Source organism: Tachysurus fulvidraco, chromosome 3 (assembly GCF_022655615.1).
Source record: "Tachysurus fulvidraco isolate hzauxx_2018 chromosome 3, HZAU_PFXX_2.0, whole genome shotgun sequence".
In the NCBI taxonomy this organism is placed as follows: Eukaryota; Metazoa; Chordata; class Actinopteri; order Siluriformes; family Bagridae; genus Tachysurus; species Tachysurus fulvidraco.
The window spans coordinates 24,713,605-24,739,516 of record NC_062520.1 but is presented as its reverse complement, the minus strand read 5'-3'; the positions used below and the strand labels follow the sequence as shown (position 1 = coordinate 24,739,516).

The 25,912-nt window shown below is 42.3% G+C and overlaps 2 protein-coding genes across 4 annotated transcripts; one reads left to right on the top strand and one right to left on the bottom strand.

Annotated features, from left to right (window-relative positions):
- The first annotated feature begins 247 nt into the window (after nucleotides 1–247).
- cops7a (COP9 constitutive photomorphogenic homolog subunit 7A) lies at nucleotides 248–24,370 on the top strand. 3 transcript variants are annotated; one of them, XR_007140078.1, is made up of 9 exons: nucleotides 248–396; nucleotides 2,522–2,644; nucleotides 5,021–5,096; nucleotides 5,297–5,385; nucleotides 9,857–10,059; nucleotides 10,445–10,550; nucleotides 11,937–12,106; nucleotides 14,051–14,297; nucleotides 24,332–24,370. XR_007140078.1 is itself a non-coding variant. In XM_027147706.2 (8 exons), exons 2-8 carry the CDS (start codon nucleotides 2,522–2,524, stop codon nucleotides 14,088–14,090), a joined length of 807 nt encoding a protein of 268 aa, XP_027003507.1. In that variant the 5' UTR covers nucleotides 248–396; the 3' UTR covers nucleotides 14,091–14,477. The 3 variants fall into 3 exon arrangements, 2 of the variants coding, with proteins under 2 accessions (XP_027003507.1, XP_027003509.1); XM_027147706.2 differs by lacking the exon at nucleotides 24,332–24,370 and having other exon boundaries at nucleotides 14,051–14,477; XM_027147708.2 differs by lacking the exons at nucleotides 248–396; nucleotides 24,332–24,370 and adding an exon at nucleotides 466–613 and having other exon boundaries at nucleotides 14,051–14,477.
- LOC125140825 (PILR alpha associated neural protein) lies at nucleotides 18,778–25,912 on the bottom strand. The gene is made up of 7 exons (XM_047810844.1): nucleotides 25,132–25,912; nucleotides 23,762–24,996; nucleotides 23,250–23,393; nucleotides 22,778–23,133; nucleotides 22,388–22,466; nucleotides 20,728–20,847; nucleotides 18,778–20,012 (listed from the first exon to the last, which is right to left on the bottom strand). Exons 3-7 carry the CDS (start codon nucleotides 23,258–23,260, stop codon nucleotides 19,991–19,993), a joined length of 588 nt encoding a protein of 195 aa, XP_047666800.1. The 5' UTR covers nucleotides 23,261–23,393; nucleotides 23,762–24,996; nucleotides 25,132–25,912; the 3' UTR covers nucleotides 18,778–19,990.

The following is a 25,912-nucleotide window of genomic DNA, read 5'->3' as shown; positions in this document are numbered from 1 at the left end:
TCTATATTCTATTCTATCATCTATAGCACAAGTGTGCATACCAATTTATTTTATTTATTTTTATTTATTTAATTATTTTTGTCTGTTTGTATTTGCATACGTGTAATTTTTTTATTTAATTACTTATTTTTTATTCTCATCTAATGTTTATTCATATACATGATATATATGAATAAAAATTAGATTTTATTAAAAAATATATTTATTATGATCCAGTCTGTTTCCATGGCCGCGGGCCTCCATATGACCTGCTCTTTCCGTATAACCGATTGGTTCCCCGCGCTGTACGTCCTCAGTGTCCAATCAGAGAAGGCGTTGTTTTGTTGTCGACATAAACTAGCGGAAGTGTCACAGTACCTGACGAAGAAGCGACGCGATCTTTGTGATAATAAAACGGTAAAGACATTTTATTTACTTTCTTTTTAACGTGAAGAACCGGGGAGTGCAAACGTGTTAATGAATTCCACACTATAATCGAGTTAAACAAACGCACGTGAAGGTTACACGTGATGTCCGGCCTCGTAGTTGCTAGGTTTCCATGCTGACTAGCTTTAGGCTAATCAACAAGCTAACGGCTTTGGTTACAGGGGACCAGCGCAGGGAACATTGAACAGTTCAGTAAAATAACCAGTTCTTTATATTTCTTCTGATTGTAATGTTGCGGTGTATTTAGAATGCCTTCCTTTAGTTGTGTTGGCGAAAGCTAACAAGCTAACAGGCTAACACGAGTGTGTACTACTGCAAGTCACTCAGCTGCATTAGATTTAATACTACTTAGATTCCATGTAAATCTATACACTTTTATCTTTACTGTTTTACGTGTGTTTGTGTGTGTGTGTGTGTGTGTGTGTGTGTGTGTGTGTGTGTGTGTGTGTGTGTGTACACGCTAGTGACAACCCTAGTGATATACTGAGTGCTGTTATTACATGTTCTGTAAGGAATGAAGCCCAGACGTGTGTTGTGCTGTTTTAGGAAAGTAATCAACACCAGGGTGAAGTGATGCGGCCTGGATATGGAGCTCATTCGTCTTATAGAACACCTCTCATAATCTTTACTGATGAACAACATGTCCGTGCCTTTTTATAGTTATAACGTCCACAGGCGTGTTAGTTCCTGTTACCTCTTACATTACTGCAGATATAAACTTTCTTTCCCTTATCAGCCTCTCTGTCTGTGTCTGTGTCTCGCTCTCTGTCTGTCTGTCTGTGTCTCGCTCTCTGTCTGTCTGTGTCTGTCTGTCTGTCTGTCTGTGTCTCGCTCTCTGTCTGTTTGTGTCTCGCTCTCTGTCTGTTTGTGTCTCGCTGTCTGTCTGTCTGTGTCTCGCTGTCTGTCTGTCTGTGTCTCGCTGTCTGTCTGTCTGTGTCTCGCTCTCTGTCTGTCTGTGTCTCGCTCTCTGTCTGTCTGTGTCTCGCTCTCTGTCTGTCTGTGTCTCGCTCTCTGTCTGTCTGTGTCTCGCTCACTCTCTCTCTCTCTCTCTCTCTCTCTCTCTCTCTCTCTCTCTCTCTCTCTCTCTCTCTCTCTCTGTAGTGAGTAGCATTATCTCGTTTCAAAGCTACCTAACAAGGGGTGGGATTATATGAACTTATAAGTGTACAATCGGTTTTCGAAAGCTGGTGTTTTGGAAGCTGGGAAAATGGGGAAATGTAAAGATCTAAGAGACTTTGTCAAGACTTTGTGTTGGCTGGACGAGTGGGTTAGAGCATCTCCAAAGCAGCAGGTCTTGCAGTGTTTCCGGTATACAGTGGAAAGTTCCTACCAAAAGTATTCCAAGGGATTGAACCAGTGACCGGGTCAAAGACTAGCTTATCTCCACCCACAGAAGAGCTACTGTAGCACAAATTGACAGAACACAGTGCTTAGCTCTTGTCGTCCCTCTTAACAGGTGCCACTGTAACAATCTTATCATTTTTAGCCAATTCACCTGTCGTTGCTTTTAATGTTATGTTATGCCTTGTGGTTGAGACCGTCTAGAAATCATACATTAGAATTTGATTTGTATTACAGACTTGCTTTTAGAGGAATTGATCGGATTTGAGAATTCACCAACGCTCGTCTTTATGCTGTTTATTTTGGTGCAGCCAAAAACTGGAGTCTGAATCCTTAGTCTTCTCCAGCGGTCAGAGCAACAGTGAGTGCTGTAACACTGAGGTCACACACAATGCTCATCAATAGCCAAATTAGTGACCAAAGTACTTGCAGTGTCTAAAATACTTACTTAAAAACCTCAGTGTTGCCAGGACACTCGTCCAATTCGACTGACATGACGGCGGCTTCGGGTGATGCAAAGCAGCTACAAATACTATAGTGTTAATAACAAAGCATGCTAATGGACAGAAAACAAATATTACCTCAAGCTCATTATGAAGAATATTTCTGTTTACGCAGCTCTTACTCTACGAGATGCACTGATCACTGATGTATTCAGTGCAAAGACGTTTTCTTTACTAACAGGAAAAGAAAACGTCTGTAAGTTCTGTAATCACACAGTGTAAATTCATCTCTCTCTCTCTTTCTCTCGCAGATGGAGGTGGATCAGCTGCTGTCTCTGTCGGGTTCAGCCTTGGCTCAGGCCATCGGTTCACTGCTGGAGACTCCTGGTCTTTATGTTTTCTCAGACATACTGGAGCTGCCAAATGTTCGAGAGGTAGTTCATCGTTTCTCCATCACTCAGTACAAATGGTTATATTCTCTGCTTTCATGATGCATATAAAAACGAGCATAAGTGCGTAAGTTCTAGCATGTCTGCTTCATCGGTTACATCTTTGACGCTTTGGAGCAGATTTCCAGTGTTCACGTCCTACTTGGCATTCACAAACTCGTGTAAGGGACTTGATAACCTTTCAAAAGAATATTTCTAAGAGCTGACTTAGTACTGCTTTAATAATAATGAACCGGCAGTGTTCCATGTGGTAACAGGTTCTGTGTACTATGCAGGCTTCCGAACTCAAAATGTGCTTTATTTGTAGTTTTGCTTTTCAGAGTCACTATTTAACTGCACATACACACGCATGTTAACACGCACTCAGTCCTCGACTCTGCTCTCCATTTACAAAATGCCCACAACAATTCAGGAAACATGAAAGAAATTCAGGTCAGAAATTGCAGATACTCACTCACTCACTCATTTACATACAAACTCCACACACACAAGGCGGAGGCGGGAATCGAACCCCGACCCTGGAGGTGTGAGGCGAACGTGCTAACCACTAAGCCACCGTGCCCCCCAAATTGCAGATACAAAATGGAAAAAAAAATTTGCATTTAGAACAATTAGCACCTCGTCAGCTGCCAGAACTAGATTTAACAAATTTTTAACTATTTAATTAGATTAAAAAAAAAAAAAAAATATTTCTATACTCCTATTTCCTTTTTTTAAATGTTGGATAGAAACGTATAAAAAAATTTTTAAAATTTTTGGTGCACTTTGCTACCAACATGAAACTTCCGATGCGTATCCTCGGGGTATTTTCTAAACACCACACACTCCTAATACAGATCCTAGTGTCTCTAGGCAACTTTGGTCCTGTATCGTTATTCAGCAGTGAATCAGTGGATCCTTCTCAAACATTACCACAGCATTCTTGCTCTGGTTTGTGCACTGAGAATGCAGAGTTGTTGTTGTTGTTGTTGTTGTTGTTGTTTTTAACCTTTTTTTGCTGTAACTAAATAACATCCCAGACTACTGCAGGCAGTATTTCATGAGCTGAAAATCCAAATTGTAGCTCAGCAGGTCACAACCCCACATTGTTTTGTTTTGATTTATAAATAAGGTCATGAGGAGAGCTCTCAAAGTATTAAAGCTCGTATTTCACCATCCTGACACGTAGCACTAGTATTATTTCCCCGTCCATCAACCTTCAGTGCCGTGTCTCAAATCACACATTTATGGCCTACCTTTATTAAAGCGACATTATTAAGTGCAAACTATAGCTGGTCCAGTCGCAGTTAGTGTTTGAATTTTAAAAGCTGCTTCTCCTGTCACCTTCAGATCTACTACAAAGTCTCTCGTGTACCTGAATCAAACGTGACCATAATGTTGACGAGAGCGGAAAGTTTTAATTGCTTAACTTCGCTATAAAAATGCTGTCGGGGCTGGGAACCTGACAGACGGGGCTGTTTTGACGTTGTTCTGACGTGCCGTTTAGCGGGCGGCACTTTAAAATCTTCCGGGAGGAATGCAGCGAAGGTGTGAATACAAATGCCGCTCGCATGACTGCTGCTTCCACACATGTGCAACTGCTGGTGTTAAACCTAGCTGCTTCATGTCAGGGCAGATGTTTATCACACCACTCTTCTGTGGATTATTGTCCTATAACAACCCTTCTCACAAGACCGGGAAATCGGTAAAAGAAATCTTCCTCTTGCTTTCAGTCACTTCACATAATAGTTTGTATGGGTGCCAATAGTTTCGAAATATATATATTTTTTATTTTAATTTGGTGTCACAGTATCCTTTTATGGCAGACTGTGCTCTCTCTCTCTCTCTCTCTCTCTATCTATATATATATATATATATATATATATATATATATATATATATATATATATATATATACACACACATTATATATATGTGTGTGTGTGTATATGTATATGTATATGTATATATGTGTGTGTTTGCAGACTTTTTTCCCCTTTTTGTTTCTGTAAATACATTTCTTAATGTTCAGACATGTATTTTAAAAAAAAAAATGAAATCCATATATTTTTTGTGCCATTGTTTTTTTAAGTAACACTTCTGGACAGTTTTTGCACAGTATCAGGATGCATGTCATGTAGTAGAAATGTCTTTGCAAATGATGTAATAGCTCCGAATGCAACTGATTCATTTTCTGCTCACTTCCTGAAGGTTGTCAGTCAGAGCTGATGTCCTCTACTCTCAGCCTATCACTTAGAATGAACCGTTTTGAAGCGCTGTCACACTACAGCATACAGCGTGTGTTTCATTTCCTCCAGACCTTCTAATCTCTCTCTCTCTCTCTTTCTCTCTCTCACTCTCTCTCTCTCTCTCCTGTACCAGCTGGAGACAGGTCCTCATGCTCCCGTCTATCAGCTCCTCAATCTCTTTGCCTACGGAACCTATTCTGACTACAAAGGTAAGCAGAAAAATGGAAAAAAAAAAGCTTTGACTTTGTCGGTTCTGCTCTGTCAGACTCTGGAAGGCTTCTTGCTCAAGTCTGTCCAGCTCACTATTGCTCTGAATATGGATTCTAACTCTATAGTCAGTTCAGGAGAAGCGGATCGTTCTACGTTGCAGCTACGGATATTATAACGTCTCTGTGCTTCTGCCTCTTAGAAAGGGCGGCCACACTCCCAGAGCTAACACCGTCCCAGAAGAACAAGCTTCGGCACCTGTCAATCATCAGCCTGGCCTCCAACCTAAAGGTATGCTTCAGTTCAGTTCATTTTTATTTCTGCTGAACCGTGGATATTGTCACAAAGCTGCATTGGGGAAATTGTCCTGACCCCTAGGGGAAGTTCATTCCACCACCTTGGTGCCAGAACAGAAAATAGTCTTGTTGTACCTCCTCTTACCCTGAGAGATGGTGGGATCAGTGCTGGTAGCTCTCAGTATGCAAGCTCCAGTGTGAGGAGTGATGAGGGCTTTGAGGTAAGAGGGAGCTGGTCCATTTTTGGCTTTGTAGGCAAGCATCAGGGTTTTGAATCTGATGTGTGCAGCTACCGGAAGCCAGTGGAGGGATCACAACAGCGGGGTGGTGTGCGAGAATTGCGCTTATAGGTAGACCTGCCAGCATTGAGTTGCAGTAATCCAGTCTTGAGAGGACAAGAGCCTGAACAAGTACCTGAGCAGCCTGTGTGGACAAAAATGGCCGAATCCTTCTAATGTTGTAGAGAAGGAACCAACATGAAAGTGTCACATTAGCAACCTGCGAGGAAAAGGATAGTTCAGTGTCTATGGTTACCCCAAGGTTGTGAGCCTTGGAATGAAGCGGTGATCAGATCTTTATGCAGGGATATTGCAAGGTCATGACCTGGGGATGAATCACTTGGGATGATCAGCAGTTCAGTTTTGCTAGGATTGAGCTACAACTGATGAGCAGTCATCCATGATGATATGTCTGCCAGACATGCTGAGATTCGAACAGAAGCTGTAGTACCTGACAGTAGGAAAGAAGATAAGTTGTGTCCAATCATCAGCATAGCAGTGGTAGGAGAACACGTGTGAGGAAATAACTTCACTGAGAGAATGAGTATACAGGGAGAAAAGAAGAGGATTATGTATTAAGCCCTGTGGGACACCAGTGGATACTCTGCATGGAGCAGATGTTACCTGTTATGAGTGTCCTTCCAGGTAGAAAGCAAACCATTCCCATGCTGATCCGCAAATCCCAAGACTCCTGAGGGTGGACAAGAGAGTCTTGTGATTGGCCGTATCAGAAGCTGCTGAAAGGTTGAGGAGGATGAGAGCAGATGACAGCTTGGTTCATCTAGCAGCATGTAGTTTCACAGAGACATCCAAAAGGGCTATCTCTGTCGAATGTGCTGCCTTAAAGCAGGACTGGTTGGGATCTTGGAGGTTGTTCTGTGAGAGATAGACAGACAGTTGATTATAGACAATGCGTTCAAGAATTTTAGAAATTTTCACAAATGAGTGAATTGATACCGGTCTGTAGTTACTGATGTCTGATGGATCCAGTGCAGATTTCTTAAGGATGGGAATAACCCTTGCTCTCTTGAAGGTAGTTGGTACATGTCCAGATGTTATGGATCTATTGATGATCATGGTAATGAAGGGCAGAAGGTCTTGCGGGATGGTCTGGAGCAAGTGGAAGGGAGTGGATACAATGGGTGGTAAGATCGCAAGACCGGATGAGTTGTAAAATCTCTTCTGCTGCTACGGTTGAGAAACGTGACAAAAAAAGGAGTAGGGGAATCCTGACTGCGAGATCGGTGCAGTCTCGGACAGGGGCCTGAAGATTTTCTCAATCTTCTTGTGGTAGAAAGAAGCAAAGTCTTGGGAGGGGATGGAGCAGAGGGTTGAGTAGAGAGGAGATGATGTTGTAGAACTTACAAGGGTAGTGAGTGACTCAGGATCAGAAAGAGATGAAAGAGTGCCAGAAGCTACAGAATTAGTGGAGACAGAGTGGAGGTAAGCGAGAGGGGGTGAGAGTAGGGTAGGTAGGGTAGGGAGACTGATGGTGAAGGATAACAGGTGATGATCGGAGATGTGTGGTGGGGTAACAGTCATGTCTGTAGCTGGGGAAGGACGGGTGAAAACCAGGTCCAGGACATTTCCTCCTTTGTGAGTGGGATGTAGCTGTTGAGCGTCAGGGTGAATGAGTCTAGAAGAGTCAGGACGGAAGAAAATTGAAGCTTGTCAGAGGGGAGGTTGAAATTGCCAAGCACTGTCAGAGGGTGCTGTCAGAAGGGAAAGCATTGAGCAGTGTGTCCATTTCTTTCAGGAAGTCTCCTAGGGGACCAGGAGGGAGGTAGACAACAATGATGACTAGGTTGATTGGAGAGGTATCTGAAATGGTATGAGGTTTAAAAGAAGAGATGGTTAAATGAGACAAGAGGAGAGGTGAGAAACACCTCCTTGACAACAGTATACATGTACAACTAACCCTGCCCGTTTCTCGTGATGAGTGAGAGAAAGTGCAGCTGGTGTAGCAGTGTTCTGTGGGATATCCAGGTCTCATTTAGCGCAAGAAAACCAAAGGAGTAGTGGGAAGCTAAAGCCGAGATAAAGTCAGTTTTCCTTATGGAAGGTGGTGACTACAGAGATTGTTTTGAGGCACATATCTGCAGTCAGCCAAGTGTGAGATTTAAAATACGGTGTGGTGGAATACATCAAAACACTTACAAACCTGTAATTTAAATGAGTAAGCCCTGCCCACAATTCACACCTTAAGGGAGACTTGGAGAACTCGAGGTTTTAATCGACAAAGTACATAAGATTATTTTATCATTAACACAGAAAAAAGTTAGCCTTAGCACGTAGCTACCTACTATCATGTGTGCCGATAATGTATCATATTGCGGTAAAGTAAAAGTGTATAAAACATTAGTAAACTTAAGGTACATTATCAAATGCGCTAACAGTAGCCCCGCCCACACAAGCGGCTCTTAAGTCTAGACCAGCAACGTTTTGGTGCTACTTGAGAACCACTTTTCCTGGTTCAGAGCCGGTGCTTTGGCTGTCGGAAAAGAAAGAACTGATTTTAAATTAGGCTCCAAACCAGCACTCAAACTGCCTCGGTGGAAAAGGGGCATGAGAGAACTACTAAGCAAAGACCAACGCTATAAGATCAACAATGCTATAGAATATAACAAAATTCAATACACACTACTTTAGAACATAAGTGAGTTAAGCAGATAGTACACAAAATTCTGAAACCTACCTTACCAGAAGACAATATATTCAAATAGAGTTTAAGCACACACATCGTCCACAATGCAATTTTTATGATCCCTCTTATTTATTTGTTTGTTTGTTTGTTTGTTTGTTTGTTTGTTTGTTTATTGCCTCTTAGAATTTACAGATTCTAGTCCGTCGGTAAAACGTAAGATTACGTAAGCTCAAACAGCACAAAACGTACGCAGTCCAGTCGAGGTCATAAGTTTACATGCAAATGGCAAAACTCTGCAAAATGGTCATTTAAGAAGAAGATGAAGGATCATAAAAAAATTCTTATTGCCATGAATGCTATTTTTATATGATTTTTAAATTATTAATATCTTGTAAGGTGTATGAAAACCTATGAAACTAATTCTGAAATACTCTTCTGGGTTCCTCAACCCTGCCACGGTCTCATGTTTGATGTGAACAGTAACTGAAGCTCTTGATGTGCATCTGCATGATTTTATGCATTGTGCAGCTGATTGGAAAACTGCCCGTGTTACGGCTGGGCGATATGGCTGAAAACTGCATCACGATATCAGTGTTTCATATCGGTCGATATCGATAATTATATATATTTTTTATGACCCATTTTAAATATATTACCGTTAAACATTTTTATTTTAAACTTAACCTTCCTCTGACCATAATCCCCTCAGTTATTAAGACAGAAATGTCAACAACCAGGAAAACTCAAATAATTAAAAAATAAACATAAGTCTGAAGTCACAACGAACACTTAACAATTATCTCTTAACATTTAAGGTGCAAAATGAAAAACCACCATACTGGCGAGCTGAATTTTCCTCTTTTATTTACAATTTCCTCACTCGCTGCGGCACTTATTTTCTGCTTATCAGTCGCCAGTTACTGAAGAGGAATCCAGCAGACCAGCAGGAGACAACGATATAGCACAAACAAACTTCATACTGTTACATGATTGGCTGTTAGCGTGTCACTCCCTATGTTGCTAGGTTACCAGAGAGTGAGTGCCTTTGTTAATGCAACCAAACTTGCTTCGCAGTCTCTGTTTTATTCTGACAAAGAATAAAAAATATCGAACACATTTTTTATTGATATCGATCACGTGCCTATCGCGATACATATCGTTATCGTTTTATCGCCCAGCCCTAGCCTGGGTGTTCCTAATAAAGTGGACAGTGGGTGAGGTTCCTGCTAGTTAAGCTCTGCTGATCGCCAAAGACAGTTATAGGTGCTTAAAGTGTATCAATACTCTAATATTGCTTCATGACGGACTGGCGCCTGTGATTGCTGATAAATGCGCGAGTTCACTCGGAGAGCATCCGTCTCTGATTTCTGTCATTTTGGAATTAAATTTTTTTTTAATTTTTCAGTTATTTGCAAATTACGTGCAATATTCAGACACTTTTCTCCGCGTCCGATTATTGTGTTCTACTGTGTAAAGTCATTGTGCTAAGAACTGATTGTTTTTGCTTCTTACGTTTTGAATTGACATTTATTTGTATGTTCCAGTGTCTGCCCTACTCGCTGCTGCTCCAGCAGTTAGAGCTGAAGAACGTGCGCGAGCTGGAGGACTTGCTTATCGAAGCCGTCTACTGCGACATCATCCACGGCAAACTGGATCAGCGCAACCAACAGGTGGAGGTGGACTTCAGCGTGGGCCGCGACCTCGGTCCTAACGAGCTGCCGAACATCTCCAACACACTACAGGAGTGGTACGTATGAGAAAAGTGTATGTCTGATCTTATGTGTATGTCTGATCCTAGTCTAGAAACTGTCCGTCTGTGCATTTGTGACTCTGTGTGTGTCTGATCTGTGTCTACAGCTCGTGTGCATGCATGTGTAAGCAAGAGAGAAAGAAAGAGATTTTGTACTTTTATGTCTGATCTGTGTGGTGTGTGGGTGTGTAAGCGAGAGAGAATGAGGAACTTCTTATAGTTATGTCTGGTCTGTGTGAAGAAACTGTGTGAGAGTGAGTGAGAGAGAAAGAGAGAGACTTTATGTACGTCTGATCTGTGTTTAGAAACTGTATGAGGGTGAGAGAAGTGTTTTGTAAACAGTGCTTTGATGCACGGCGTGTCGTCTCTTCGGCTCCGTCAGGTGTGCCGGATGCGAGGCGGTGTTGTGTGGAATTGAGGAGCAAGTCTCTAGAGCTAATCAGTACAGGGAGAGCCAGCTGAAGGTCAAAGTACAAGTGGAGACTGAGGTGAGTGTGTGTGTGTGTGTGTGTGTGTGTGTGTGTGTGTGTGTGTGTGTGTGTGTGTGTGTGTGTGTGTGTGTGTGTGTGTGTGTGTGTGTGTGTGTGTGTGTGTGTGTGTGTGTGTGTGTGTGTGTGTGTGTGTGTGTGTGTGTGTGTGTGTGTGTGTGTGTGTGTGTGTAAGAAATTGGATGCTTTATACTGACCAGACCGTGAGTGGTTATTAACTGGGGACTCTGAAGGAACTCGGAGCGATGCTTTATTTATCGAGGTAAAGGAAAGCCCTACATTCAGACAGTTAGATCTGCATTGTTTACTTTTAACAGAAGACCCTTAAGACCGCATTCAAATAATCATCAGATCTGCAGCACTGTCTGAATGGGGAATCTTTGATTCAGTGTTCTGCTAGGCATGTTTAATTTGGCTGTTTTATTTGGACCGTCTGACTGACTTATGTTTTCCCTCTCCGAAGATAATTACATGCCATATTGAAATGTAGCTGCATGGATCTTCAGAGCCCTATTTATTTTCCAGTATAAAAGATCCGTCACTACCAGACAGCTTGTTCCCATCCAGCAGCTCAGCATCATATCACAGCTTCCTGGTCAGGAGTTTTCCTTTAGTACTTTTACGACTCAAACCAGATTTCCACCCAAGTGGAATAATGTTTTTTTTTTAATATGAAAAATGTCAAATTACATGAAAGTCATTGATGGAAAATACAGTAAAGTCAAAATTGCACTCCCTTGAGCTGAGAAAATCCTGTTGTATTTATTTATTTGTTTTTGTTTGTTTATTTATTTATTTTTAATGAAGATATAGCAATAAAATACGACTGAAGCACGCTTGCTATTTCCCGCACTATATCAGCACATACAGGTTTCTCACCCCAAAGGAAAGCTAAAACCGGAACGAAAGGACGTTTCCTGTAAGCACTTTTTTTTTTCTGCTCCGAGTCACAGTTGATCCTCGAGTAACTTTATTAACGGCATAAGTTCTGTGTATATTCGCCGCGGTGGGAGTGTTTGATGGTGTGAATAATGTACTGTGTGCACAACAGAAGGAACCGCAGCCTCGCTCTGCATATTCTTTGCCCGCAATTAAATTTGTTGTTCGAACGTAATTTGATCTTCGGACGCACGGTTATTGTAGAACGAGATTCCCCACCGCTAAAGCCTGCTAAACGCTTCAGTATCGTGTTTGAATTGCTTCCAGGATGCACATTAGACCTGGTGTGTAACAAGCTGATGTAAAGTAAACTTGGTGCCCTTAACTCCAGCACTTCTCTGTTCTGTAATATAATGCGCTTCTTCTCTGAAGCCAGCCAAGTTAATATCCTAAATTAGACATTTTAGACATTTTCACTCAGCGTATTAAATCTATGCTTTCATTTAGGTGTCCAACCTACAGAAAACCCTGAAGGCCAGCTCTGCTTCACCATCTTCTGGCCCCTCCCCCGGCGGTGCAGCGTCCAATCAAGACGCAGATCAACCGGCTGAGCCGCGAGACCCCGCATCTTCTCAGGAATCACGACAACCAGGGAAAAAGAGTTCAAAGGTCAAAGGGTAAGTGGTGTACCCCGTAGGGCATTCAATAAATTCCAGGGGTTTCATTACCACGACGTAAAGTGGGCGTGTTTCCTTGGTTAAACGTCCTCTTTCAAAAAACCCCAGCTTACTACGAAGGATAAAAAGGTCATGCAGGTAGATTTATTTTAGAAAACAAATAAACAACCAAAAACTACGGTCAGGGTTAGATTATCAAATAGGCCACGCCTACCCGATGACGCAATATCTGTTACGCTGTTCTGAAATCCCTGGAAATAAGTGCACCCCTAACCCGTAGCTCGGAGACCGAGGCGGACGAGTTAGACATCGGGGATCGTAGTAGGTCAGCGATGGGAGGTTTTATCCACTCGAGTATTAAAAAGTTTTTAATTGGTGAGAAATAACTAACGGTATGTTTTCAGGCAATAGTGAACTTTATTGCATATCCAAAACTGTTTTCTTATTTATCCTAAATAAAGATGATCTCTTTTTTCCCCTAAAAACATCATTTGGTGACTGTAGGTTTGCAGGACATTTGGTTTAATAATTAATTAGGCAGAATTTTGCTGACTTTTGTCAAGCAAGTTTATTTTAGCTACTAGAATCAAATCTTCTGTGTAAGCTCTAGAGACTATTGTGTGTGTGTGTGTGTGTGTGTGTGTGTGTGTGTGTGTGTGTGTGTGTGTGTGTGTGTGTGAGAGAAAATCCCAGAAGATCAGCAGCGTCTGAAACACTCGAACCAGTCCATCTGATAGTGACAATCATGCCACGGTTAAAGTCACAGAGATCAGACCCGTTCTTCATTCTGACTCTCAAAGCTGTCCCAAAAAAACATGGCTTTACTTGTCGGAGCATAACGAAGCATTTTACCGAGAGAGGAGCAAAAAAGAGACCATCGAGATACAGAACAAGGATTTCGAAGGTGTAAATAAACGTGTAAGTCTGAATAAAAAGTCAGAGGATTTTTTTTTTGTTGCACATGTAATTAAAAACAGCGCACGTTCTCCGATTTAAGTACAGTATAAAAACACCAAAATAGTTCTGAAGTTGGGGGCATGTGGTTAGCACGTTTGCCTCACACCTCCAGGGTTGGGGGTTCGATTCTCGCCTCCGCCTTGTGTGTGTGGAGTTTGCATGTTCTCCCCGTGCCTCGGGGGTTTCCTCCGGGTACTCCGGTTTCCTCCCTCGGTCCAAAGACATGCATGGTAGGTTGATTTGGTATCTCTGGAAAATTGTCCGTAGTGTGTGTGTGTGCCCTGCGATGGGTTGGCACTCCGTCCAGGGTGTATCCTGCCTCGATGCCCGATGACGCCTGAGATAGAGACAGGCTCCCCGTGACCCGAGATAGTTCAAATAAGTGGTAGAAGATGAATGAATGAACGAGTTCTGAAGTTTTAAGTGTTTTCTTTCCCTGCACGGAGGTCGTTATTGCTATTGTATGATGTATGCCGTGGGATTGCTGCTGGTTAGAAATTTGGATATTGAATATAAGAGTTCTCCGTGTGTAAGCTGGGGCCGTGGACAACGGTGGTGGATCCAAAGCAGGCTTTTAATACGATCAGAAACGAACGTATAACCTCGACACTCACAGAGCCGAGAGCACTCGGAGCGCAGGTTTACAGCAGGCGTCTGTAGTGTCAGTAAGTGTGTGTGTGTGTGTGTGTGTGTGTGTGTGTGTGTCTGATAGCTATCATAATAAAGCAGGTTTGACTCACATAGCGAGCGCTGGAGTGCGTCTGCTCCCGCACTGTCTACAGCCATTAGTTTCATTAGTATTAAGTGTGTTTGCTGTGCTCTAATTCTCCTCTAGTTAAGTGTCATTACACAGGATTACTGACGTCCCACCATCCTAATCAAACCTTAACAAGATTCTAATTCTCCCTGTCGTATGAAACCTTTCGTGATTTCGGCGCTTTACCGACATCGTTTTTGTTAACCGAGATCTTTGTCTCTGTGTCTCAGGCTTCGTGGGAGCGGAAAGATCTGGTCAAAGTCGAACTGAGCCCAAAGGCACGTAAAGAGGTGCAGATCCGCTGACTCGATGAACAGATCTGAGACGAACAGAGACACTTTGACAGACTTTGGATCCACACTGGCAGAAGAACTAGTGAGCAGATTGCAGCTTCTTCACAACACTGCTGTCCAGGCGTCATATAACCACAGACTTTACAGATACAAAACTCGGATTAAAGACTTTGTGTGTGTGCGTGTGAGAGAGAGAGGTATAGAGTGAATAAGAATGAACTGTGCATAAAAGTATGCTTGTAAATGTTTTAAATCGATATTTGTTTTCTTTCCGAGTGTTTTGAGTTGCATCGTTCCATAATGTGGATGCATGATGATGATGATGATGATGATAAAGGAATAAACATTTTCCCTCTGTCACTAACCTGATCATTTTTTACTCTTCTCCCTATCTTTACCTCTGTTCTGTAATCTAAAATGATGCACATGCTGAGCCAGAGAGGAACCTTGTGTGCTTTATCAGGCCATTATTTATCTCGCTTAGACACATACGCACAAAAACCCTTGTCAGGTGCTCTCACACACATACACACACACACACACACACAGAGATAAGTAGTCCCATCTCTCCACATGCTTTCCTATGAAAATAACCAGGCCCTACTCAAAACCATTATTTTGTCCCATGTGCTTTCAGCTGCTTTCTCTCCATTTCCGCCGCATGACGTTAATGGTAGCAATTAATTCTCTCCTCCCACTCAGAGACCGAGAGAGGAAGAAAGATGAGATGTTTTTGTTTTAACTGTTCATTCTCCTCTTCTTCACGGTTTTTCGAAATATGTCTATTGTTCGGTGTAATAGATTTAACATCCTCTCTGATGTAATCCACTATTCATTCTCTCCCTCTCTCTCACGCTCTCAGTCTCTCAATCTCTCTCTCTCTATTAATAGTGGTGTTAATTTTAGTCAGTGAGATAAAACGTCATTGGTTCACAGCCTCTTGAAACAGATGGGAGCTGTGAACTGTTACAGCTGCCTACCTATGGAAGTGTGTGTGTGTATGCGAGAGATTATGATATTTAATGCGTGTGCTCGCGTGTGTGTAAAAGAGATAATCCGTGGATGAGTTCCTTTTCCCTGCACTTCTTCCAAATTTCTTTGCAATCCGTATCCACAAATAAAAGTTTAAAACACCATAAAGAGATTTTTATTGAACTTTTTTTTATACAGTTAATCACACACGGTACTTAAGGCAGTGCTACATCATATAAAACTACGTCACAAAAAAAATCACAGCTTGTACAGTATGTGGAGCTGAACTTTGAGTTTCGTATGAAGTGCTTTAACTCCCAGTGACACTTTGAACACCTTTTAAACACGTATATCGATCTTGTCCCAGATGGAGAAAAAAAAAAAAAAAACAATAATAATAAATTACTGTCTCTATCAGCATGGCAAAGACCAGGATACTTGGTTCGTAAAAAAACGCAAACTTTTTGCCCCTTTTGCTCGGTTCCATAAAAGCGTTGACGTCGCTCCAGAACCCGTAAAAAGACACGATCTGCGATCTCCATTGCTTTGGACATCTGTTCTCTGTGTAGTTCAGTATCCTGTTTTGCTCATGAAACTCGTAAGCTGAGAGCTGATATCTAAATTAGGTGGGTTGAAGCAGGAAGTGGATGAAATCATGCCAAGGAGTTGATTTCTAAAATTGTGACTCTCCTCTTCTCAAAGGAGAGAGAAGGACGGCTGTTGCAAAGAAGAGGAAGGCAGACCTGCCAATCTTTTTTGTGCAGGAGTTTTGCATTTTAATATCGGATCACGTTACGTACGCTGTTATGAGATCTCGCTCCTCATTATTTTCCCCTCAATAAGAACAGCAAAAAAGAACAAGCTGACATATTTGAAGCCTGAACATCTGTGACCCTTTGGAAGCCTTGCCCACTTCCCCTGATCTCACATTAGCAGTGTTCGTGAAAAAAGTGTCCTCTCTTTCTGTCAAGGTAAATGGAGAATGTTCTGAATTCATGAATATAAAATGAAACCTAACGACGTATGTTCGGCCTAACATTAGATAGGTACAAATTTAACAGCGGTTATAACTCTAGAGATGGCACTGATATGATAGAAATGGTATTAGAGTAGACTGGAGTATATTTATATATTTATTTAATACGAAAGTTTTCATTATTATTGATATTACCGACAACACCTTGGGTGAAAAGTAAGCCTTTTTTTTTTTTTGCCTCACACCTCCGGGGTTGGGGGTCTGATTCCTGCCTCTGCCCTGCAGACTTCAGAGACATACTGTACGATATAGGCTGATGGCATCTCTAAATTGTCTGTACAGTGTGAGTGTGTGATTGTGATGGCTCTGCGCTCTACCCAGGATGTTCTCCGCCTTGTACCCAGTGTCCCCGGGATAGACTCCAGGTTCCCCGACCTCGTGTAGGATAAGCGCTACATAATACAGATAGGCCAGCAGCTTCGGGTAATGTTCACATCAATCATAATCTCGTTTCTGACCGCAGCATGACTGTTAGTCTGACAGGCTGGTTTGAGGATTTTTATAACTGCTCATCTCCTGGGATTTTCACACACAGCAGTCTCTAGAGTTTACACAGAATGGTGTAATAAAGAAAAATTATCCAGTGAGCAGCAGTATTGTGGGGTGGGGGTGGGGGGCACCTTTTTTTGCTCTAAGGAGAATGACCAGACTGGATCGAGCTGACAGAAAGTCTACAGTAACTCTGTACAATTGTGGTGAGCAGAAAAACTTAAGGTAAGATGAGTTACCACAGCAGACGACCACATCAGGTTCCACTTCTTTCAGCCAAGATCTGGAAAAAAAATGCAGCCTAATCTGATGATTCTGGATGAATCTGTTGAGGCTCACAAATGTTAGGGTCAGAATTTAGCACCAATAGCATGAATCCATGGACCATCCTGCCTTGTGTCAACAGTCCAGGCTGGTGGAGGTGGTGTAATGGTGTGGGGAAGGTTTTTTTGCCACACTTTGGGCTTATAATACCAGTCAATCATCACCTGAATGTCACAGTCTGTTTGAGTATTGTCGAGATTTAATTTTTCATTAAAAATTGGAAACAAACAGAAGGTTTTTTTTTTTTAAATTTTGCTATATTAAAACCAAAGAAAGATTAAAATAGAAGTAAATGTGTGATACTGAATTTGTATCAACAACCAGGTTTCTAGAAAAGATCAGATCATTCCTCATGTCTAATGTGTTTGGATGACACACCGGTGGTATGTGATGATGTAAAATGGTCAACAAGTGCAAAAAGAGGCCGAATCTAATACAGAGAAACTGTGAAATTCATGTGTAAATGTTTCATCGATTCAGCTTTTCGCTCCAGCTGTTGTCCGTCCATCCTTTCGTTTTCTATAGCACTTATCCTACACAGAGTTACAGGGAACCTGGAGTCTTTCACAAGGGGACTGGACAGGATGACAACCCATCCACAGGGCACAATCACACACACTCGCCATCTCTAGTTAACTACAGATATTAAAATTTGAAAATCTGAGCGACAAAAATAAACCTACATCGAATACTCGATCTGTCAGAATTGTCCAGACATTATTTCCATGTTGACGATAATCGGACTCCTGCATCAGTCTGTTTTCGAACCTCAGATGGAAATGAAAATGTCAGCTATGTTGAACCACATTCTATTAGTAACATTAGACAAATTTGTGAATGGGTTATAAGAAAAATAAAAGTGTAATGTACTTAAAGGTCAGCAGGACATGCATTCCTCCTCTTTTACTGTAGTTGCCTGACTATTCGGGCAAATAATCTCCCATCGAGCCGTTCTATGACTGTGTGAATATGCGACACGGTGGATTTGGTGGTCTTGCATTGTGCGCAATCTCTCAAAAACATCTGGAAGGTAAGGTCTTTCCTTGTCACCTTCACCCACTGGGTTAAATGAGAACACCGTCAGACGATAGCTGCTGTTGTAAAGGCTGTGTCTGTATATTACAGGTGAGCGACATGCACTACGCATTCACACCGAACAATTCGATTGTTTTCAACAGACACAAAACTGTGTTTCAGATACAATGTTAGCACCCACTTCATGGCATGTAGTTCAGTCCTGCCATGTGGATGGGTGATTTAATCATGCATTATGTTGAGTTGCACTGAAAATAACAACATTTCTAAAAACCGTACAATGTATTCATGGCTTTAAAAAGTTCAAATCCCTTTCTAAGAGCAGCTCTAGACAAAATATTGGCTATCCATAAAACCTTCGAATGCCTCACACAAAGCTTTCGGTAGATTGCCAGAAGTGTGTGTGTTTGTACGAAAGTACTCCAACATCAGCAGGTTGAGTTTTAACCCATATTCTGTGATTCTCTGGCATCTGATACACAATGGCGTGTTCTGCCACTATATAACGTCATCGTAATACATTCACCGATATGCATCCACAATTCTGTAAACATTAATAAGGAACACATCATAGGTAGAGATCAAAAAGAGTTCTAGTGTGAGCTTGATGGACTTTATGGTTGTAAACATCAGAATGTTGCTTTTGCCAAGAGCGAGAGCTATATAAACCAGAACAGTCGAAATACAGAGCCGTAGAAAATAGGCTACAATTAACACACTTGGCACAGAATGCAGTCGTTCTTTGAACCTTAGTAAATGCTACACAGGGCATCAGAAATAGGTTTATGTGAGAGTGAGAGTGAGAGTGAGAGAGAGAGAGAGAGAGAGAGAGAGAGAGAGAGAGAGAGAGAGAGAGAGAGAGAGAGAGAGAAAGCAATCACAAAACAAGACAAGTAATAAACCGGTAATAAACCAATAAGAAAGACAGCACTACAGGTCAGCAAGCAGGTAGTGTTCAGTAAGCTTTCAGGAATAACGCAGTAAGTACAGAAATGCAACATGTGATGGCAAAATAATCAAAATCCAACCTTATACATACCACCCTAAACCCTAAACCCTAAACCCTAAATCCCAAACCATATACCCAAAACCCTAAACCCCAAACCTTACAGTTACCCTAAACCCCAAACCCTAAACAACAACCCCAAACCATATACCCAAAACCTTAAACCCCAAACCAAATAAACCCCAAATCCTTAGATCCCTGACCCTAAACCCCAAACCTTACAGTATACCCAAATCCTTATACCCCTGACCCTAAACCCCAAACCTTACAGTATACCCAAATCCTTAGATCCCTGACCCTAAACCCCAAACCTTACAGTATACCCAAATCCTTAGATCCCTGACCCTAAACCCCAAACCTTACAGTATACCCAAATCCTTAGATCCCTGACCCTAAACCCCAAACCTTACAGTATACCCAAATCCTTAGATCCCTGACCCTAAACCCCAAACCTTACAGTATACCCAAATCCTTAGATCCCTGACCCTAAACCCCAAACCTTACAGTATACCCAAATCCTTAGATCCCTGACCCTAAACCCCAAACCATATACCCAAAACCCTAAATCCCTATATCTCTGACCCTAAATCTTGTACCCCAAACCTGAAACCCAAGACCCTATACCCCAGACAACACCCCACCCACCCCAGACCCTAAACTCTAATTTCCACCCTTTCTGCCCCAAACAATACTCACCCCAAGTCTTAAAACCCAACTGGAAAAAAAAAGAAAAAGAAGGAAAAAAAAAACTCTTAAAAATAAATAAAGAAGTGAGCCTGAATCTCCGGCTTGACAGAATGCACGGCCTGTTTCATGTCTGTACATCTGTTCAGAAAACATACCCCATATATACAGCCCCAATCCTCAGAGCCTTCTCCATCCACACATATTCTCTTTCATGTATCCATCTTCCAGCAGTTTCACATGTTCTGTGTTTGTTCTCATATTTACCCACTTTTTTTCTCACATTCCATGCCCAGAGGATGTGATTAGCAAGCATGGAACAGTCAGCTCTTCAAAGATTGACCACAGGAAGTCTGCATAAGAAATAGAAAGTGAGAGAGAGAGAGAGAGAGAGAGAGAGAGAGAGAGAGAATGAGAGAGTGTGAGAGAGAGTGAGTGAGTGAGAGAGAGAGGGGGGGGGGGAGAGAGAGAATGAGAGCGAGTGAGAGAATGAGAGCAAGTGAGAGAGAGAGAGACAGAGAGAGAGGGAGGGAGAGAGAGAGAGAGAGAGAGAGCCCGAGATAAAGGGAAGATAATTTAAAGAAAAAGATTAAATATAATATAGCGATTTTTCAGAAAAATTATAAAATTTTTAACATAGGACAAGAGCGGAGAGAAAAAAAGGACAGAGTTTATCTTGTGTGAAATTAAGTTTGAAATCCCCTGGCTGGAGAACGAGTGGAGATTTCACAGGTTGTTTTCTCTCTTCATTTCATTTTCACCCCCCCCCCCTCCTTCCCCTTCTCTCTCAGTAGACAGTTGGTATGATGATTAGTGGTGAAAAAAAATCATACCCAAAAAGCAGAAAATATCAAATCAAGCTCTGTTTTAATGCACACTACTGACTGCTGATTCCTCGCCCTTGTCTCAAACACCACTATTCATGCAAGGGACAGTTCTTTTCCAAATATCCTTGCAGAGGACCAGCTAAATGTCCCCCTCATGTCATGTTGTATCAGATATTTCTGGCCATATGCCAATATATGGTCCGCACCAGGATATACAAACATGCCCCAACACACGATGTACCTTTCTCTGTCAGGGAACGAGGGGGTGCTCTGAAGTGTGTGCCTGCTATCCTCTTGGGGCAGGGAACAAGGGATGGCGAGGGAGAGAGGAGGAGGGCGCTGGGAGAGGCTGCGGTCATAACTGAGAGGGAGAAAGAAAGAAAGAAAGAAAGAGATGCATCGAGTACAACATCAGTGGTGTAGAAACTCGTACAGTAAGAATAAAACGGAGACATTAAAATAGCAGCGTTCGGATTTCAGAGCTGCTGAGCGCAGGTTAATGTGCTGGCTGTGTTCATCCACAGAGAAACGCTGGGCATAATTACAGCATTTATGTTTGTTAAATTACAGCCGGCAGTTATTATCTGTGACAGACTCAGAGCTACAGGTAGATGGTGTTGAGGACTGCTCATGTAATATTCTCTTTCTCTCTCTCTCACACACACACACACACACACACACACACACACAGGCTGAAGAAAGAGCTAGATCAGGTTCTGCTCCGAGTGCGAGGCAATAACCAGCAGAGAGTCGTTAAGAGAGCAGGAGGCTGATGCAGACAGAATACATAATGCACAGAACATTGTGTGTGTGTGTGTGTGTGTGTGTGTGTGTGTGTGTGTGTGTGTGTGTGTGTGTGTGTTTGATCCCTGCGTGAGAGGCTGCACAACAAATTGATGGCGACTCAGTTAATATGATGATAAGGAGTACTGCTTGATCTATGAGAGGACTGAAAATGCCTTGTAATCACTCAGGTATTGAGTGACTGTACTCAGCATCGACATCAATCCACTGTGACACACACACACACACACACACACACACACATTCCACTAATTAAGTCCATTATGGCAACATGGTTCAAATCATATATCCCATCAAATGGTATCCAGCACACATCATTGAACATGTTGAGTTGTAAGCATGTACAGAGACAAATCCCACAGTATTAGCCTTCTCACAGAAAACCTTTCTAAATAAAAACCTGTACATTTCTCCAAACGATTTCATATCGCAACTTCATATTGCATCAGTGTATTCCCCTGCCATAACAGAGACCTGGCTTTAGGTCCAGATGAGTTCGATACATCATGAGATGTATCTGTAGATTCGATCATCTGCAGCACTTTCAATAATTTAAAGCATACTGCATGTAGGTCCCCCAAGCACAGGCTGAATGTAAGCTCCAGGACAGAAAATTGCAAAGGCTTCCTCAACTGAGACAGACCATCGAGCGCTTTCACAGAGCCGTGCAGTCTTCCCTCTAATGCCTCCATTCACTGAGAGATAAGTGAGAGAAAATCTGGTGTTCTGGTGTGTAAAGTGTGCCATTATCAGTCTAAATACACACACACACACACACACACACACACACACACACACACACACACACACACACACACACACACACACACACACACCTCCTCCTAACCTTCTACTCACTTAATTATTAATGCAGCTAATCAATGCTACGCTACACCTAAATCTAACCTGAGGCTCAGTAACCAAAAGGAAATCTTTTACCTCTTGTTTCTTCAGTAAAAGATGAAGGTTTTGTAAAATAAACTGTCAGATATTGGGGACATTTAGTCCTCATACTGTGAGATATACAAACATGTCCACACACACATACACACACATACAGTGTGACGAGGACAGATCAAGTTCTGAAATCCCCTCACCAGAGTTTGGCCGAAATGATGAGGGCTGAGAGAATCAGGAGAGATGAGATAGTTACAGTCACGTAAAACTGAGGATCCACTAGAGAGAGAGAGAGAGAGAGAGAGAGAGAGAGAGAGAGAGAGAGAGAGAGAGAGAGAGAGAGAGAGAGAGAGAGAGAGAGAGAGAGAGAGAGAGAGAGAGAGAGATTTTAAATAGATTAGAGAATACAAACAGAGGAACAAAAATATGAACACAGGCACAAAGAAAAAGCAGTGCTGGAAAATTTCAGATCAGAAATAAGAAGCCACAAGCAGCTAAAATGTGCACATTGCACTTCCTTAATGTGTGGGAAAGCTCAAAGAGAGGCATTGTGGGTAGTACACAGCTCAAACTTCCATTCAGATGCCCACCTTCTTCAATCTCTCTCTCCTCTGCATCCTGTTCTGGCTCCTGTCCCGAGTCCTTGGCTTCGATGGGCAGCGGCTGATGTTGGGTTTGGTTGGACTGGGTGTTCCTGCGACGTGGCCACACCTCAGGTGTGGCCTGCTTCACACCGTCGGCTTCCTGACTGGACAGGAAGTGATGTGTTTCATCCTCCAGCGGCTGTGTGGGACCCCAGTCGACTGCCCAGAGTGGAGTGGGCGTGGCCTGGGCTGTGGCGGACAGCTGCATGTCGGCAAGCTCGTCACCCCCGTGGCAAGAAGGAGGGCAAACTAGGACAGCAACCAGCAGGAGACACGAGAGAGCAGTGAGTCCAGAGATGGAGCTAGGCAGGAATGAAGGGGGAGAAAGAAGAATAATATAAACTCTATTGCTGTTTGATGTTTTGAGTAGTGATAAGTCACATAGACAGTTCCACAGTTTCTCCTTTCTTTTAATTACCATCGCTCCATCGCTTCTCTTTTCACTGTTTTTTTGCTCCTCCAATCATCTCTTGAAAGAGGGAGACGATGAAAGGGGGAGCGCTTGGCTCCTGACACTTACTGAAAGATCGTAAACAGATGGCTGTAGGGGGGAACGACGCTGCTGCTCGAGACAGAGAACACAAACAAACACATTAACTCATGTCTTTCAGTCAAACCTCAAGTATCAAAGCCACACTAAATGCCCCTGGAGAAATATTTATGTGCGTATACTGTACAAACACACACACACACACACACACACACACACACATTGATAAAACTAATTATACACCCACAAAAAAATCATTTACATACACACATGCACATACATTAATAAAACTATTCAATACATATACACAAGGGAATAAAACTAAAGCAACATAGAATTTTACCACACACACACACACACACACACACACACACACACACACACACACACACACACACACACACACACACACACACACACACACACACACACACACACACCTGTAGACACATCCACTGCTTTAATCCAGTTCCTGACTCAGGCAATAACTCAACAACTGAATTCAGATCCGATGACATCTTTTACACACCTACACGTGAAACAGTAAAACACGCATGCACATCCATACACACATCCATACAGTATACACATCCATACACACACACTCAACACATAAACACAAATGCATGCAGATCACCAGCGTATAGACAGCCATCAGTCCACATGCTTACCGCTCGCTGCTGATGGAGGGAGTGAGAGAGAGCCAGAGTGTGTCAGAGTGAGAAAAAGCATTGGTTGCCTTAGCGACAGAGACATGGAGAGAGAGAGAGAGAGAGAGAGAGAGAGAGAGAGAGAGAGAGAGAGAGAGAGAGAGAGAGAGAGAGGAGGGGGGCATTAGAGTGAGAAAGAGTATATATGTAAGAAAGAGTAAGAGAGGAAGGGAGAAAGAGGGCATAATTGAGAGGGAACGAACATACATAAGGAAGCGAGTGAGAGAGCAAGACAGAGAAAGCTTGGAAGAAAGAATATGCAACGGAGAATAGGAGAGAGCATTAGAAAGAAAACAAGAGGTGTGTGTGTGAGAGAGAGAGAGAGAGAGAGAGAGAGAGAGAGAGAGGAGGTTGTTCCTTTAAAAGACAGATTTAAATGCTAATTATGCTTTTTAACTGGTCCAATTAAACAGAGCTGGGAAGAAGAAAAATGGGATGGATTTTGAAGCTAGAAACAAAAAGATTCAAATAGAGCAAAAAATATCTTCATAATCTAGTGCAGAACAAGGGTTCAGGAAAAAGTCTTTCATTCATTTCAGGACAGACAAGATAAATAAAATTTGCAGAGGCAGAAATAAATCGATAAACATTCCATTTGGTATCGGGGAACGGAGCGTCACAATGAAGAGGGATCCTGGTATTTATGGACAGAAACATCAGTGATGATAAATAATCTCACACACACACACACACACACTGTCATAGCATGGCACGTTTATTGACTCCATGATGCAACATTTACATGAAGAACAATCTGTTGTCCACCCGCGCTCACTGCCCTGATGCCGCTCACGCAATCTGCTAAACTTCACACCTCATGTTCAAGCTCCTCCTTTCTTGTTCTCTCTCTCTCTTATTATATTTCTTTCTATCTCACTGCAAGACGCAGCGTAACCACGACGATCCGGACACCTCTTCTGCATAGTTGGCCGTGGAGTCTTCTTCATCATCTTCATCATTATCTGCTGAACGAGATGTGTTTCAGCGGCTATGTAAAGTCAGGAACACTTGCATTATGGAATAAACATATATAACTAAATATACATACAAAGGTTAGACATAAGCATCTCTCTCTCTCTCTCTCTCTTTCTTTTTCTTACCCTCACTCTCCTCCTGAGAGTCTCCGTCAGACTCCGCAAGCGAAGCGTCTAATCGGCTGTCTCGCCTCGCGTTCACGTCACCTCTGGAGTTTAAAAAAAAACACACAGAGCACAATTGTTATAAAGCCATTAACTGATTACCATCAATTAGTTGCCATTAATCCGGTTTTAGGTTCATTTTATTAGCAGAGATCAGGAATATATCTGAAGAAGCTCCCAGAGCACTTTTCCGAATCCCAGCTTATCGTGGCAGCTATTCAGTGGAAAGTGTATTACTGAGCAACCAGAATAAATGATGCAGTAACTAGAGTGAAACTAATAGGGAAAGAGAATGTAGTTACATTTTTGCACTGCAGCCTTGCATTCAAGCCTCCTTCAGTGAACAGCTGATAACGTCAACAAGACATACTGCATGTTATAAGTCCTGGTTACAGAATCGCACTTTTTACTTTTAAAATGATATCGTATGGTTTATATCTATGGTATATGGCAGGCACCCTTATCCAGAGTGCTTTAAAGTGTCTATCAGTCAAAACATCCTAGTCTAGTGGTTAAGGTGTTGGGCTACCAATCAGAAGGTTGTGAGCTTGATCCCAGGTCCACCAAGCTGCCATCGTTGGGCCCCTGAGCAAGGCCCTTAACCCTCAATTGCTCAGTTGTATTAAAAAAAATGAGATAATGTAAGTCGCTCTGGATGTCTGTTAGTAATATAGCAGGAAAAGAAACAGTGCAGGGGGCACGGTGGCTTCATGGTTAGCACGTTCGCCTCACACCTCCAGGG